Source organism: Patella vulgata, chromosome 6 (assembly GCF_932274485.2).
Source record: "Patella vulgata chromosome 6, xgPatVulg1.2, whole genome shotgun sequence".
In the NCBI taxonomy this organism is placed as follows: domain Eukaryota; kingdom Metazoa; phylum Mollusca; class Gastropoda; family Patellidae; genus Patella; species Patella vulgata.
In genome coordinates this window covers 41319549-41337869 of record NC_065884.2, presented here as the reverse complement: position 1 = coordinate 41337869, position 18321 = coordinate 41319549, and the positions used below count along the sequence as shown (strand labels likewise).

General features: G+C 36.7%; 1 protein-coding gene across 1 annotated transcript; it reads right to left on the bottom strand.

The window, feature by feature from the left end:
* Nucleotides 1-1687: 1687 nt before the first annotated feature.
* On the bottom strand, nucleotides 1688-18046 carry LOC126823310 (uncharacterized). The gene is made up of 5 exons (XM_056101738.1): nucleotides 17984-18046; nucleotides 5350-5559; nucleotides 3729-3867; nucleotides 3425-3570; nucleotides 1688-2525 (listed from the first exon to the last, which is right to left on the bottom strand). The coding sequence occupies exons 2-5, from the start codon at nucleotides 5556-5558 to the stop codon at nucleotides 1688-1690; spliced, it is 1332 nt and encodes a 443-aa protein (XP_055957713.1). The 5' UTR covers nucleotide 5559; nucleotides 17984-18046.
* Between the last annotated feature and the right edge of the window lie 275 nt (nucleotides 18047-18321).

The following is an 18321-nucleotide window of genomic DNA, read 5'->3' as shown; positions in this document are numbered from 1 at the left end:
CTCGTAAAAGTAAAATGAAACTACTGCTAGTATCACGTTCCTGTCTAACCCGAGTGTTTCAGAGATATTATTTGTACTAAACCAAAAGATGCCGCTCTTAACGGTACAGTTAATGATAAAGCGATTTAAAAAATGAAACGAACGTAATTTCTAAATCTGCTGTAATAACCAAGAAGCTTAATTTTACTGCTATTCAAAATCGTCAACAATAATTTTTTTTACGGCTGTAATAGTTGATCGATTTGTAGAGAATTGCACGTGCCATGGCTATTTATAGTATCATACTGTCAGAAAGTTGGTCTCGACACGGCGAATGTGCACGCTTCAGTGGTAGTCTCGAACTATCAGCGGTGGACTGTATTTATTTAGAGTGCATGGGTCACCCTACCATTATGTGTCATTTAGACCCACTTCCGGTCGCCGCAGAAAGTTTCAAGGACACCAAGTTCGCCGGAAGAACTCAAATCATTAGAGAAAATAATGATTGAAATAGTACGTTTGGGGCATCGGAGCCCAAAGGGACCGAGGTTGGGGTCCAGTTCTTGGGACCGTATTCCAGCGATTTCGTGAAACGAAGGGCCATGTTCGGGCCCTATATCTTGGCCCCTATGGACCAAAATCGATTGATTTCTAGAGGATCGATAGCCCGGGGCCCCAGTTTCCATGTATTAAAATTTCGGGCACCTTGGCAAAACCCCAGGGACGCGGCAGGGTCTGTTCATATGGGGCGTGCACCTCATATTGTTTTTCTCCCGAAACACCCCCTAGAGAGTTCAATTCGAGTAAGTGACCTGTATGGAGAAATAATGTTTTTTACGCATGCCTTGGTAAATAGATCTTCAATCCAATCTAGCCTCTACTGGGTATGGAGATTTTCAATATCTAGTTTGGTTGGCATGTTTCATAAAGAACTAGATAGGCTATTAATGTTAGTGTAATCTGCCCTTGAAGAAAGACCAATCGGATGTCCCCCCCCCCCCCCTCCGAGTTAATGATAGTACATTGTACATATAGCGTTCGTTTTGTAAAAAGATGAGCAGACAATCATTTATGGGCTTTTCCATTCAAATTATTTAATCCCCCCCCTCCCCTCAAAAACAAAAAGTAAAAAAAACCCATTATACTGAATAAGCGTTTTATTTAAAATATTAGTGAAATCAAAACAAAGTACATACCAAATTAATTTTCATTGATCCTAAATATGAGTAAAAGTAAGGAAATGTATAATAATGAACACAATGTTATCAAATAACTTTGTGCATTCGGAAATAATTATCTTAATCGTACAGGAACAAGTAGCCAGATATAGTAAAATCGATTACACATTTAAATCCAAAGATTGATAAAATAAATTAATTACATCCATTTAAAGTTTACATTAAATGACCCCTAGTTAATACAAGTCAGCCTATACTTTATAGAGGTATTCATTTTCGAAGTTGCTCAATTAGATTGAAATCAGTGTTTTAATCTATAACAGTGCACATATTTCAAATTATTAATGAACTATCTGATTTGTTCCTGCTTTAACACATCGAATTTTTAAGAAAAATGTAGGGCTATAAATAAATAAATGTTATTATGATATATTTGTTCATACATAAACAGACTAATGTGATGAAAATAGGTAGTTACTATGTCAAAGATTAAAATTCTCTAATAAACACCTTTGAACGCAAAGAAATTTTTATGGTATTATTTCGAAACTATCGGGTTCAATTATTCTATAATTATATTTCTTAGCAGTATGGATATTTTCAAATAATTTTACAATGTGATAATCAAACAATTTTTTAATCCAGCGAGGAAGAGTTTCGATACCAATTTCATTTGCAATCTCATCACACATTTCAAACTGAAAATCTTCCATCCTATGGAGATATCTTGGGGGCCAATTCCTAGCTAAACGTTTTTGTAACTCATCTTGTTCAGCTAAAAGCATCTCCTTTCGTGGAGGCAGTTTAATCTGTTCCTCTAAGACAGCCTTGAAAAATCTGGCTAGTATAGATATGCATGGAAACGGCAAGGAGTTGTTGAGTATACTGATGAAAGACAAAGTGGGGTTTGCGATATTTATGGTATGCTTATATAAATGCCTAATGGTGTTGTCCGGGGTAACTTCAAATCCACAATCAGGCGAGAGGAAGGAAAAGTTATGCCTATACCCCGTATTAAAAACAACAGCATCAATGGCAATCTGTCTGCCGTTTGTTAAGATCACCGCGTTTTTAGTGAACGCTTCAACACTGCTTACCAATTCAACGTTCTTTGGGAAATGCCTAAGTTTGTGCTCCCGTCTGTGACTGAAGTAGACATATTGGGCTAATGAGGCAACTTCTGTGGTTATATCCCAACCCGAAAATGAGGCACCAATGGTAAGCACCGACTTATCTCTGAATATCTCTGGATTTCTATAGGAATGACTATGAATGGTAGTTCCTTTAAACTTCTTCAAGCCGGGGTAATCAGGTATGTTTGGTACTGCATATTGGCTAAAGATATAAAGAAGCATGCCACCCACGTTAACAAGCGCTCATCACATGCCAGCTCTGTTAAAAGTTGGCTGTAATTAAGAGTTATTAATGACGAGTATAGCGCTAAAAGCAAATTTGATTAGTACAATATTTTCAAACGACTGCAGTGTAAATGAGCTTTACTTGTTCATCTGCTTGTAAACAGCATGATAAGAAATTTTGTCACTTAGTCGTGTAACTAACATTAATGTATATTCTTTTTGACCAAAAGCGAATAAACACCATCCCAAAATATGTCTTCAGATACAAAGGTGCGGCATTAAAACTCGCAGCAAATTAAGCGGCAATTACAGTTAGATAACCCATGTCCAAAATATCTAGCCCAGCGTAATTAAGATATCCACACCACCCAAAAAAACTAGTTTAATCTAAATAAGTACAACTTGGTCAACGATAAAACAAAAGTAAAATAACTAAAATCCTTTTTATTATTGCATTTGACTCTTCAAGGTCTCTATGTATGGAACCGACCAATTCTATTTGTATAAAAACTATCTAAAACGAATTTGATTTTTTTAAATGTGTATGGCCTTAGACCATTGGTCCGAAAGTTCAGAACGGATCTGCTCCAATAGAAATAAACTACAGTTGCTCAAGTCCCATGCTATACGACGAATGTATAAAATGTCTTTTATCGACGCAAAAAGCGAGTTCATGTCATTTCTACAATCGCAACGACATTGTAGGTCAGTCTGCCAAAATTACTGCCAAAGAAGTGGGTCGGCATGATTTAGAAACATCGAGATATACTCTAAAATGCACTATTTACAGTAATTTTTAAACAAATCGCCATCGATCCCCTAGAGTGCCACCCTACCACCCCCGTTGGACATAAGATGCTTTTACAATCCATTAGATGGGAACTAATAACCATGGTAAGAGAAAATTACCCAGTGCAGACAATAACAGCATCAAAATCATTCGATGATGGACTGTTGTGTGAGTTATTCAATGGTTCGATGTTAACATTCCATTTAGTTCCCCACAGACCATCGCCGATATGTTTAGGTTTCACCATTAATACTCTTGTATTAAACTAAAATAAACAAAGCATTAATCCAATAATAATATAAATATTTTACATGGAATTAAATAAAACCTTTCAGACAATATAACTTATTTAACAGAAAAGTTAACAACAAAAAGATGCAAGGGTGACTTTATAACAATTTTAACAAAATATATTGTAGTTACCCAGATGTAAGGTAGCAACCGGAAGTGTTCTGTGTACTTCTCTAGATATTTTAAAACCTCGCTATGGCCGAAAAAACTTGGAAGGTCGGAATCGAATTGGAAATCGGGGAAGGCCATAATCTGTTTTGGAATATTTATTCTGTGGAAAAAAAATATTTTCATTAACATATTTGCACTTTTAAATAATTTAGTATTGGTATTTTGTGTTTGATCGGCATACCAAAACTAGAGATTTAAAATTATGTTATACATTTCGATGTTTAAATGGTACTGCCCCAAAATACCTGAGTGATCTCTTACAATCCTATACTCCGGTAAGGACCTTAAGATCAGTAGATAAGAAACTCCTTGTAGTGCCTAGGCCTAAAACAATCCGTTTTGATCACAGGACTTTTCCTACTCGGCCCCAACAGAGTGGAATAATCTGCCACTGGAAATAAAGAACTCTCCTGATATTGCTGTGTTTAGATCCAGACTTAAAACCTTTTTGTTTAAGAAAGCATTCACTTTATGACAGATGTGATCATTTTTGGACTGCGCTTTGAGAATGCTCATGCATGGATATTGCGCAATATTATTATTATTATTATTATACTTTCAATAATATACTATCTGAAAAGTGTTTGTTTTCTTACAATGCACAGGGCACAAGTTGCAATAATATCATAACAACAGAGGAATTATCACCCTGACGAAAAAAAAGTAACAAAATGCGTCATTAATATCATGTACTAAAAATAACCTGAAACTCACAAAATTAATGAAGCACAAGCACTGACTATTTAGAGACAACTATATTGCTCGATAAAATTAGTTTTTTACGAATTGACTTTTAACTACCTGGTCTTCTTTTATGTACATTTAGGTTGTATTCGACAAGCTAGATACTTCTATTCAGACCCTCTATAAGTATGAACGAAGAAAAATGTGAGGCGAAGATTACGATGTTAGCTACCTTGATGGAAAAAAAACCCTTTGAGGATAATATTTCCGAGTTAATGACATAACACATCATTTTATAATAAAATTTAATGATTTTTGTTTACGAAAATCCATACAAAGTTACTTAAATCCTCGCCCATAATCTAACTGGTATATTTTTGAGGATATTTTGAGAGTGGCATTTATGTCTCCTAAATGTAATCTTTCCATTAATTAAAGATATCAAATTTGCCTCTTTTAGCTGCCTATAGGTGTAATATTATCAACAGTTTGTTCCTCCATGATAGCTTAAGTATCGAGCGCCTAAAGTACTCATAACTCTGCTCTATATAAAGTGTTAAAATATGATTATGGTCCCAATTTACAAAGCATTATTTGTAAACAGTTATCATTCTCAAGTTCACAAAATAATCATTTATATAGCGTTTTCATTCTAAAAATATGAAATCATCATTTGGATAACGTTTTCATTATCAAGTTTACAAAATCACCATTAGCATAGCGTTTTCATTCTACAATTTACAAAACCGTCATTTGGATATATCAAAATTTGAAAATGGCCGAATGTCCAAATTAAGGGTTTGGTCCATTACAATTTTAATACTTTATGTTTGCAATCTGGCGCACAATGCAACTCTATTAAAATAATGTTTTATTAAAATACATTTAAGTAACATACACTAGGGATTTGTATATACTACTATGGATTGGTTGTCCACTTTTATCACTACCACGTTGGTCAGAATATATCCATGTTCCGCCTATCCTTGAGCCTTGTTCATAAGCCACTACGTCAAACCTCTCTTGATTCTCGGTGAAGTATCTCAAACAGCCTAATCCGGAAGCTCCGGCCCCAATGATGCAGATACGTTTCTTTTCACTTGGCATACTAAAACAAAAGTTACCATGATGTTGTGAAAATACATGTAATTAAATTTAATACCACATCCAAAGCATACGCGAAATCGCCTTATTTTGAAATTCACTTGCAGAAAAGAACTCTTCCCGAGCTTCTCAGAAACCCCTACCAACCCCCACACTCAGATATTGGTACCTAGTTCAATTGAGACTTTACATGTCTGAATAAACACTGAGCTAATAAAGAAACACTCCAAAATTATCTCAACGTTTTTTTTTAGCAACGTTCTTTTAGATAAATCTATATCTGTCTAGTAATATGACTATTTTTGTTTATCTTTATCTAATAGTACATATGTCTGTAGGCGGACCGCACTGTGTCCCGGGACACATAAATTAAGCAAGCAAACATTCTAAGCAATCAATCGTATATATCAAATCTAATGTTTACCAGTTTAGCGACCCTTTAACCGATGCCCCTGTATTTATGTATAATAGGGCTGACTGAGATCAAAGGTGTCACTAATCTTGGAAAATATATTATGTGGTCACTGTGATAACAAACACCGGTCATCCGTATGATATGGGGTCTGTCGTTGTTACCCCCGTTGTTTTCAAAATACGCACTATGGAAGAAAGGAATTACCATAGACAGTAGTTTTGAGGGACATAAATCCCATAATATACTGTAAACAGCTAAGAACACGACGCAGTGATAAAACTCTAGTACGAGAGGAACATTGGCCCGGGATAGAAAGGGTTTGTGCTTTGTGATGTCTGTCATTGGTGCTTTACCTTTATCCCGGCCTCTACTAATAATAATAATAAAGAACGGGCTATACTATATACCGGAAAACACCATGTTATACTGAATCCCTAGCCCCTTCTTTTAAATCCAATTCTTAGTAGGAAACCCACTAATGTGGCTCTCACCCGAGAGCCCCAAATTTATTCCTTTTTTCTTCAGAAACAAAAATACAAGAATACCAGAAGCACCATCCAAGGAAGACCATCATCGCCACCAACACCAAAAAACAGTTAAATTACCTTTGTATATAAACCTAATGTATTGTATGAATTTAATAAAACTAGGAAATATCACGAACTAATATTTCATCACCCTAGGTCAGTGCTTATGTGGAGACTTAACCTCTCCCCCAAATTCTTAAACCTAACCCTAACTCCCCGCAAACAGCGAATCAGGCTATGGGTTTCCTATTTAGGGTGTTTTCCGATATTTAGTGTGTTTTCCGGTATTTAGTGTTTTTCAGGTGTTTTCCGGTATTCAGTATAACATGATGTTTTCTGGTAGTTTTCTGGTATATAGTATTGCCGTAAGAACTTGTTTTATGACCGTTGACTCGGCGGAACTCGTTGCCCAGTGACACATATGCGCCGCGTGCATCATCCCTTTTGGTAAGTCGGCAAAGAGCAGGTATTTCCCAGTGAATGGGTAAGGTGGTCGCTTACACTGCTGTTGTTAACAAGAAATATGATTTTAGGTTCATTAGTTTGGCCCAAAAACGAAAGCTATCGAAACGACATGTTAATATAAGAGCCTGTCGCACTATTAACAGAAGTAACACACTTGATAAAGCCATTTCATCACTTTATTTTAACCGAAAGAATGCGCCTTTCCCAAATTATTGCCCTTTCCATGCATTTTAGACCTACATGACCACAATAAAGGTACTATACTATGTATGAATGGAACACCGGAATACAAACACCCGTTAAGAGAGAGGGGGGGGGGGGTTAACGTCCACTCGACACAAACTAGGTCATTTCGGGCCTTACATATGGTTTAATTTTATTTCAATAATTCGCTTGCGCGTAGGGGCCTGTAGCAGTGGGAGGAAACCGGAGGACCCGGGGAAAACGCACGAGGTTGGACAGGCGACCCTACTCCTTGTCACGTACAACCGGGGATTCGAAACCACGCCAGTTGACTCAATGACAGGCCTTATGATACAACGCACACGTGCTAACCATTCGGACACTCCCCACCCTTTAAGAGTATATTCAATAGATCGCAAAACCTTGAAATAAAAAATATGCCAGAGTTAACGGTTTAATGCCTTTAATAGTGAATAAGTTTCATCCTCTTTGTGAAATATCACGGGTAATTAAAGTCACTGGACTTTAGTCTCTAATGATACAAGCCCTACATTTTTTTGCAAATGTAAAGAAAGTAAACGTGACATTTTACGGACATATTCGTCTTTATTTGTTTGTGTTTGTCATTACTGACATTTGGTAGGTAAGACGGAAATCATGTCCTACTAATCACCAAAGTATTGCAAATAGTGTGCGACTTAATTATGTTACATCTTTGACTGCAAAGTATGAATGAATCAATCAACTGATTTTTTAAACACGGCAAGGTGACATTGTTGATGTTTAAATCCATTTTTATCGGTTGGCTGGTGATACGTTTGTTTATTAATGATACATTATGTAAGATTTAGATAAAGAACTAGCCATTCTTGCTATAATTGTTCGAAAGTAGATGATGTAAAATAAATAATTTGAAAATTTCATTCAAATTACTCTATTGCAAGCGAAGATGTTAGCATTTGAAGGTTTGACAGACATGTGCAATAATTTCAACCACCGTACTGGTTGATCGAAGCTAAGTCTCGGTCCTCCATATTTGATTAAATCAAAGTATCGCCGAACGAACCATTCTAATCTATTTAATATCGGAGAAATCTGATGCCATCGAGAGTTGATTAAGGCCTGGATCAGTTAATTAATGTCTAATTGATACTTAAGAAAATATTTCAGGCCTAAAGAAAGACCTGCAATAGGCAGATTTAGCTCTTGCATAATGCATGTTTAAACATATCTATTATTCATTGAAAGTCAGTGTCATGGGAGGAGGCAATTTCATTTTATTCATCATCATTTCATCATTTTTCACAAATAGGTTAGTGTGTGTGCGCTATGTGCATTGTGGAGATGTGCAGGGAATTGGATGGACTTTTTGTGGCTTTCAGCCTGGTTACTTCATTAAATCTCATTTTTCATCGGTAAACCAGAGTGAGCAATTTCACAATGGCGGCCGTTTGTTACATTCACGCTATGGTTGCAAGGTAGAAAACTGTACAAGTCAAATTCAGAATTAAAGACACTTTCTCTTCAATACCAGGGCTTCCTGTAGTGATGTAAATAGTGAATATTCTGTGATTTTTGACTCTGTCTTCGATGATTTACCTAAGAAAGGCTTGCATGTTATACATCTAAATGCACGCTCACTCCTACCTAAACTCCGACTCATTGCTTCGAAAGCTAATGCAGCGGCCATAGCTGTTAGTGAAACTTGGTTAGTATTACAAATGAAATTTTTTTACATCTTGAACTACAACATCATTAGAAAGGACAGAAACCGTCATGGCGGTGGTGTGTGATTATATGTCCGATCTGACTTTGCTTCAACTAATAGAACTGACCTAGGTGACACTAATGAGGAATCTGTATTTATCAATCTCCTGTTGCCGAAATCAAAACCTCTTCTAGTGGGTGTTGTGTACAGACCTCCAAACCATAATCATTTCCTAGCTTCTTTCAAAGAACTCCTTTCAAATCTTAAAGCAGACTATGAAACTGTTATTCTTGGTGATCTAAACATGCGTTACCACGACTGAAACCCTGCAGCCAATGTAAAAATTACTTAGATCTTTTGAAACTGTATAACTTTACGCAAATCATCTCCGATTGTACCAGAATTACTCCTAATACCAAAAGCATTATCGACCATATCATATGTAACTTTCCTGAAAAAAATTTGAAATCTGGAATAATCCACTCGGGTTTGAGTGACCATATAGGTGTACAAAAATACCTATAAATCTGCATAATACTGTAAAAATTCGATCTCTCAAAAATTATGATCGGGATGAATTTATAGATAAGCTAACTTTTCGAAATTAGGAAACTTGTTTCAATTTAGGCCATGTCAATGAAGTGTGGTTGGGCTTTAAAAGTACTTTTTTTTGGAAATCTTAAATTCGGTTGCTCCAGTGAAAGAGGTTAGACTAAAACAGAGGACTGAGCCATGTATGTCATCCACCATTTTGGAATTAATTTCTAAAAGGGATTCGCTTTTGGCACGTTTCAAAAAATCTAAAAATCAATTTGATTACAAAAGTTTTTGTAAAGTAAGAAATAATACACAGAGAGTCGTTAAAAGGGAAAAATGTACATATTTGAGTAATAAACTGAATGAACACAAAAATAACCCCAAAAATGTATGGAGAAGTTTAAAAGAATTTGGCTATAAGAATATTAATGGTAAAAAGGTAATATTGTAATATCCAATGATGGTGCGAATATCCATGACCAGAAAACGGTTGCTAATCTCTTTAATGGATTCTTCACTACTGTCGCTTCAACACTAGTTCGACAGTTACCTATACCTACCTCTATTTATAATTATATTTCTAAACTTTTGTCAGATTTCTATGTCAGCAGAACTGTGTAATGCTCACAGTCTTAATTTTAGCCTGCATCATGTTTCAGAAGATTGTGTATATAAGGAGCCCCTATCACTTAATATTGTCAAAAGTACAGGTCTCGATGACATTCCAGTTCGCTTTCCAAATGACGGTGCTGATGTCTTTAAAATACCCATTACATTTTTGATCAATTTATCCATTGCAGAGAATTCGGTTCCGGATAAGCTAAAATTAGCTAGGGTAAAACCATTATATAAAAAAAACCCAGTTCTCTTCTTTTGAGCAACTATAGGCATGCGAGCATTCTCAGTATTGTGTCAAAGATTCTGGAAAAGGCTGTTTATGTACAACTGGAGACTCACTTGAAAGACAATAATTTATTATATGAACAACAATCAGGCTTCAGGGGCAGCCATTCAACTGACACATGTTTGATCAGTTTGCTGGCGTCCTTCCAACATGAAACAAGTTGTCAACGTTGGTGAAACTTTCCCAGACCCCTTGAACATTTCTTGTGGTGTTCCACAGGGCAGCATCCTGGGTCCATTGTGTTTCTGTTATGTGAATGATCAATAGCATACCCGCCCCTTGTAAATTAATCTTATATGCTGACGACAGTGCCATCCTGTGTTCTCATCCAAATCCTGAAATAGTATCTGTAAAACTTAGCGAAGCCTTAAAGACTTGTTCAGATTGGTTAGTAGACAATAAATTATTCCTTCATTTAGGTAAAACTGAATGTATGATATTGGGCCCAAGTAGCAAACTAAAGAAAACTAGTAGTTTTGAAATAGTGTGTAATGATCATGTCATTCAAGCAACCGATAGTGTAAAATATCTGGGTCTATATATTGATCATTATCTCATTGGGTGAATTAATAGTTAATAATATTATTAAAAAGGTCAATACCAGATTGATTTTTTTATTTAGATATAACAAGTCTTTAACAAAGTAAACTACGAAATTATTAACCAATGCTCTTATACAATGCCAATTAGATTATGCATGCTCAGCTTGGTTTTCAGGCTTAAACAAGAAGCTGAAGAACAAACTGCAAATTATTCACAACAAAGTTATCCGATTCGTACACGGCTTAGGTCCTAGAGATTCAATTACCCCAAATTTGTATAAAGATCTAAATAGTTTAAATCTTGAAAATAGAGTCAAGCAACTGAAAATGAACCATGTTCACAAATTCTTTCATGATGGGCCACTGGTGTACATGAAAGCCAATTTTCGCTTAGTCAGGGATGCTCATCTACATAGTACTAGATCAAGCATTTATAATTATGTTGTACCAAAATGCAAAAATAATACCCAATATTCAACTTTCTACTATTCAAGCCTGGAATGAACTTCCAAACAATAGAGAACATAATTGTCACTTTTAAGAAAACTGTTAAACAAAACTTGCTAGCAAAACAAATACAAATGTTTTAGTTTGTTTATGTATGTATACTCCAATGTCTTTCATACCTTTTTATACACCCACATTTTTATGTGGACGTATATTGTCGTCGTCCCTGTCCGTCCGTCCACAATTGTTTGTTAACAGTCTACAGGTCACAATTTTTATCTGATTTCAATGAAACTTGAAATATAGGTTTATCACCCTAAGATCTCGATATTGGCATGTATCGGACTGTAACTTCATGGATTATGGCCCCTGATTGTACGAAAAATCACGTTTTTAGCTTGTGAACACCGTAGAGGTCACAATTTTTATCCGATTTTGTTGAAACTTGAAATGTAAGTTTATAACCCACAGATCTCGGTTCCTTTTGATATTCGTGCATATTGGAACGTAACTTCCTGAATTATGGCCCCTGATTGTACGAAAAATCGCGTTTTTAGCTTGTGGACCCTATAGAGGTCATAATTTTTATCCGATTAAAAAAAAACGTATTATTATATCACCGTTACACCCTAAGGACGGCTGAGTTCGAATTTCGTGAAAATCGGCCCAAAACTGACAGACAAAATGGCCGCCGTTCGTTCTCAAATAGCGTAAAAGTATGGTATATCAAGGTTGTGGACCCTATAGAGGTCACAATTTTTATCCGATTTTGTTGAAACTTGACATGTAAGTTTATAAAGCAAAGATCACGGTTCCTTAAGATATTCGCGCATATCGCAACGTAACTTCCTGAATTATGGCCCCTGATTGTACAAAAAATCGCGTTTTTAGCTTGTGGACCCTATAGAGTTCATAATTTTTATCCGATTTTAAAAAACGTATTATTATATCGCCGTTACACCCTAAGGACGACTGAGTTCAAATTTCGTGAAAATCGGCCCAAAACTGACAGACAAAATGGCTGTCCTTCGTTCTCAAATAGCGTAAAAATATGGCATATCAAGGTTGTGGACCCTATAGAGGTCACAATTTTTATCCGATTTTGATGAAACTTTAAATGTATCGAATTGTAATTTCCTGAATTATGGCCCTTAATTGCAGGAAAAATCACTTTCTTGCCATCTGTCGAAAATGGGGCGTATCCTGCCTGGCAGTCGCTGGTTGTACTTCACATCCCTTATGGTGCACACACATTTTACTATTTATTGTCATATTTCATCCTTCATCTTTCATAAATGAATCTGCCCCTCTATGATGACATAACCTGATCCTCCTCCAAGGACCCCATTGGAAATAAACCTAGTTTTAATTTAAGCAGGTTTTTATGGGTTATCCACAAGAGACAGGTCATTCATGACATCATTTCTTTTTCTCTCATCAAAACTTTCTCATCTTATTTTCATGTAACTTTATATTATCACCTCTATTGACATGTTTGATATGCCTCTTGGAAAAATAAATAAATAAATATTAAAATATCAATTATTTGTAGCGGCTGTGAAGTAACAACTTATGGGTAGCTTCATATACCTTATTCGGTTCTGGCACGCTTTCTATAACACTGGCACTGACACTGCATTACGCCGCCATTTCCCAGGAATGTAACTTACCGCGTTCTGAGGTTTTAAACCAACCCGTTCAACCGACCAAGATGAACCAGTTTAAAACCAGCGGCTGCCAGACAGGATACGCCCACATTTTGCAAGATATGGACACAGAACAAGCTAAAAACAAACAGGATTTTTTGTTCAATCAGAGGCAATAATCCAGAAAGTTATGGTCTGAAATGCGCATATATCAAAAGGGGCTGAGATCTTTGGGATATAAAGATATGTTTTAAGTTTCATCAGAATCGGATAAAAATTGTGACCTCTAGAAGGGTCCACAACCTTCGTATTTCATACTTTTACACAATTTGCGTACAAAGAGCGGCCATTTTGTCGGTTAGTTTCATTTCGACTTTCCCGAAATTCGAATTCAACCTTCATTATAGTGGAATGGTGAAATATTTAAACGGTTTTTAAAATCGGAAAAACAAATTGTAACCTCTAGAGAATCAGGAGCCATAATCCAGGAAGTTACGTTCGGATATACGCGATTATCAAAAGTAACCAAGATCTTAGTGTGTAATTGTGATATATTCACATGTTTTTTTTAAATCGGATAAAAATTGTGACCTCTACAAGGACGGCAAGCTAAAAACATAAAAATTATGACCGCTATAGGGTCCACAAGCTAGAAACGTGATTTTTCGTACAACCAGGGGCCATAATTCCGGAAGTTACGGTCCGATATGCGCGAATATCGAAAGAAACCAAGATCTGTGGGTTATAAACTTACATTTCACGTTTCATCAAAATAAGAAGAAAATTGTGACCTCTAAAGGGCCCACAACCTTGATAAACCATATTTTTACGCTATTTGCGAACGAGAGGCGGCCATTTTGTCTGTCAGTTTTGGACCGATTTTCACGAAATTCGAACTCAACCAACCTTAGGGTGTAACGGTGATATACTAACGAACTCAACCATCCTTAGGGTGTAACGGTGATATACTAAAACGGTGTTTTAAATCGGATAAAAATTATGACCTCTATAGGTTCCACAAGCTAAAAACGCGATTTTTCGTACAATCAGGGGCCATAATTCCGGAAGTGACGGTCCGATATGCGCGAATATCGAAAGGAACCGAGATCTTTGGGTTATAAACTTACATTTCAAGTTTCAACAAAATCGGATAAAAAATTTGACCTCTATAGGGTCCACAATCTAAAAACGTGATTTTTCGTACAATCGGGGGCCATAATCCTTGAAGTTAAGGTCCGATACAAGACAATATCGAAAGGAACCGAGATCTTAGGGAGATAAACCGTTGAAATCGGATAAAAATTGTGACCTGTTCAGTGTCCACAAACAATTCTGGACGTCCGGACGGACAGGGCGACGACAATATACGTCCACATGAAAATATGGGCGTATAATAAAAAGCCATCTCGCAGACAGGTTGCAAGCTGGGTCTTTTAAATTGGTTTATTTGCGTTCAGATGACAAAGTTATATGTGCAGTGGATGATATGAAATTTATAATAAGAAGTGTTGAATAAGAAACATAATTATCTCAGGTTTCAAAAACATTTAGATACGAGTAGGGTCGCCTCGTGTGTTTTCTCCGGGTCTACCGGTTTCCTCCCACTGCTAAAGACCCTACACGCAAGCGAAATATTGATATAAAATTAAACCATATATTAGTCGCGAAATATATTAGTTCTCTCTCTCTAACATTCAGATACAATATAAGTTACTAATTTCTTAAGCTTTGTCAATTATGTATAAGATCCAATATACTTTAAAGTACTCATATTTGTTTGATTGCAATTCTTTGTCTTCTGGCCTGTTTTAATTTTATCTGTTAAAGATGTATTATGGGAGATTTTAATCGAGGGTTAGCCATTCTTGCTATAACAGTCCAAAAATAGATGATGAAAGAAGAATATATTGAAAATTTCAGTCAAATTACTTTATTCTGAACAAAGTTATCACCATTGTAATTTTTGACTCGAAATAGGAGTCACCTCTCTCTTCACCGTTTCCGAGAATGGCCGATCGTTTGATTGACAGGCGTTAACTCCGCCTACATAATATCAATTATCAAGTAACGTTTTCAATGGCTGTGGTACCGTTAGCCTATTCGGTTTGAGACGGGTTTGCAATTCAATTCGTATCACATTTATTTTTACTACAAATTAAAAATAAGACTTTTAATATATAGATAAGAAGCGAAAGTTTGAAAGGAATGGACCAAATCAATGAGGCATAATTATAGCCGACTTCTTGTTAGCCTGCGTGTACTCTTGTGCTGTAACTGGTAGGCCTACTAACTCCCGAAGCAGACAAATAGGAAACAGTGATCCAATGGGGCTGTAATTCAACTGGGGTGATGTTAGCTGCGATGTTTATCAATTTCCATAATTTTTCTGTAAACGCCAGTGACAAAAGAGCGTATAATACCTACATCCAAACTCTTATTTTAACCACAACTAAACATAATATCAAGACCGTATATATATCGAACTTTTAATCAAATTCAAATTGACTGACATGCGGCCTCGCTCAACAGCGGCCTCGATCTAAAATTTCCGGGAGTATGACGTCAACGTAACGGTTAATCTCCGCTTGCGACGCCATTTAAAAATTGAATCAATCAATGAAATCCTGTTTAAATCCAAGCCGATTCCAAGTCATCCGTGGGTCTGCAGAGTTGATTTTGTGCTTGTTGTGTAAATAAAGATCTAATTTATAATTTCTGTGACATCTGAAGCCTAAATAAAGACTTGCAATAATCAGATTTAGCTCTTGCACAGGGGCGTACATAACGATTTTGTTTGGGGGGGGGGGGGTGTTTAGCCAAAATGCGACCGACTGATTCCAATACCCCTAGTACGAGTGACGCAGTCAGGAGCCGAGCACCACAGGTGCGAGTTTTGTAGGGGCCATGTGCAGTAGCGGATCTAGATAGGGGTGGGGGGCAAATCTAGGGCGCCACCCTAGCCACAATCCCACCCCACAATGAATGTCAACAAAATACTGGCTATAACATTAAGTGTCCCGGTAGAACATAGATGATATTGTATAATTATATAGTTGTTTGCCGATCGTTGTCTCGCCGGAAAGCAGTTTTATTAAAGTTGACATAAAGTTTATGTCATATATGATTGTGCCTATAACACTGAGCAACCTGAGAAAATTTTGAAAAATTGAGTCCATATCTTGGCATTTGAGGTCATTGCTGGGAGAAATTCTTGTGGACGAGAGGACCAGAAATGTGAATCAATTAGACAAAATCTCGAGATCTGCCCCTGTCAATTCCGCCTGTTTTGCAAGAGTTGACAGAACTTTTGTATAGCCTGACGCCCCACGACCCACATACCAGTGGTACTACTAATATAACTGTGCAGTTCACTATAACCGTGAATATGATAGTGCTGAGACAGTATAAGACAACAGAGGAGTGGAAGAATGATGTTATAATGGAATCGAGCGCCGCAGGCTCGAAAAAATTTCAGATGTGTAACCGAGCTTTTAATTTTTGGGACTGGGCCTGACAATTTTAGTCAAAGTCATGGCAAATGGATCCTCGTTAATGAGAGGATAAGAAATGGGACAGAATCTTGAGGCCTATCTGTCAATGTCGCCTGTGTTGTGAGAGTAGAACTAACAATTCTACAGTCTTTTGACCCACGACTCACTCACTAGTGGTACCACTAACTGGGCAATTCACTGTAACTGTGAATATGATAGTGATGAGATAGTATAAGACAGAGAAGGAGTTGAAGAATGATGGCATAATGGAACTGAGCGCAGATATGTAACTGAGCTTTTAATTTTTGAGGACTGGGCCTGAGGGCACTTTACCTCAATTGGGCACTTACTTGGTCTCTGAAATGCCCTGGACTTTGGGGAGAGATTTTGCAGAACTCTGGTGGTCAGAAAACACCCCATTAATTCATTTAGTCTGAGACCGACTGCGGTGAGAACTTTTTTTTTGAGACCGAATATTTTTTTGCCATGGGGTGAAAAACATTTTTTTCAAACATGATAAGTTGACAAGGTTATTTTATACTAAAGTTTTGCGTGAGTAGCGTGACGTGTGCAGTGAGCACTTATTTTGATACCGACTGCTCAAATCTTACGACCGACTGCACTGATTTTGCGACCGACTAGTATTTGGGATCTATTCTGGCATTATTTGTTTACCTCATTTATTCATTAAGACGGCGATGCATAATTTTGAGACCGACTGCAGTGACTGCACTTATTTTGAGACCGACTATTTTTCTCCCTGGGGGAAATTTTGTTCTTAGACCTACATACTCACAGTTTTGAGTGAGTAGCGTGACGTGTGCAGTGAGCACTTATTTTGATACCGACTGCTCTTATTTTGCGACCGACTGCACTGATTTTGCGACCGACTATTTTTTTTCCTGGGGGGGGCCCCACACACATTTACGCTCCTGCTCTTGCATAATGTATGTTTAATATTTAGTGGGTGGGAAATTACTGTAAATATAAGATCTGGTCGCTGTGTCTTTCATAACAAAACTCAGTCATTTTATTTAGAATGCGTTCCGCGTGGCGAATTCCTTTCTAAGAAATTGCACGCTTTCGATCAACTATATATAAAATGACGACGGCGAATGGGTTACCTATGCTGCCTATTATACTAGTGTTCCCGAAGGAGTAATTTACTATAACACTGCGTGTTGGCAACACAAGATTTATAATTAAAACATATGTAGCGCCAGATTACCGTATATCTCAATTAATAATATGAATCCAAAGCTTTTAGCTACTAAACATCATTTATAGAACAGATCAATATCCAACGTTAACCTACAGCCAATAAAGGGAAGACCCATACAGCTAGTATGTATATACTATACATATCTGACTGAGATAACACTATCGTATTGGCATTGCCAGTTTCTTATCAACCAGAGCGATAGGCCATTACACCTCTATGAAATTCAGTCGCTTCTTATTGAATGGTTATGTAAAGCCTTCTGACTGTCAATAACAGAGGTGACCTTGTAATCAGCGTGCTAGCGCAATACATAAGCCGGCCAGTGCTATCCTAAATCTTACCTTAACAATTTCTTTTAATATTTCCCAATACACGAATTACTGCTAACACCTTACTGAATATCGAATTAGGTTAATATATTGTAATATATTATGTCATTGGTAGTGGTCGATAGATAACCAATCAAATTCAACATTACTGTTGGCGAGAGAGATATCGGTTGAACAACTATTGCTTCCAAACAGTAAATTCAAAACAACAGGATACGTTTTGGATATTTAATTTTAACAGATCTGATATCTTTCACAAGACTTGCTTTGTAACATCGAAACCATAAATAAGGGAAAATTTGCATGATCTTCTGGAAAATGTTAGTTATTAAAAAAGCACACTAATATGG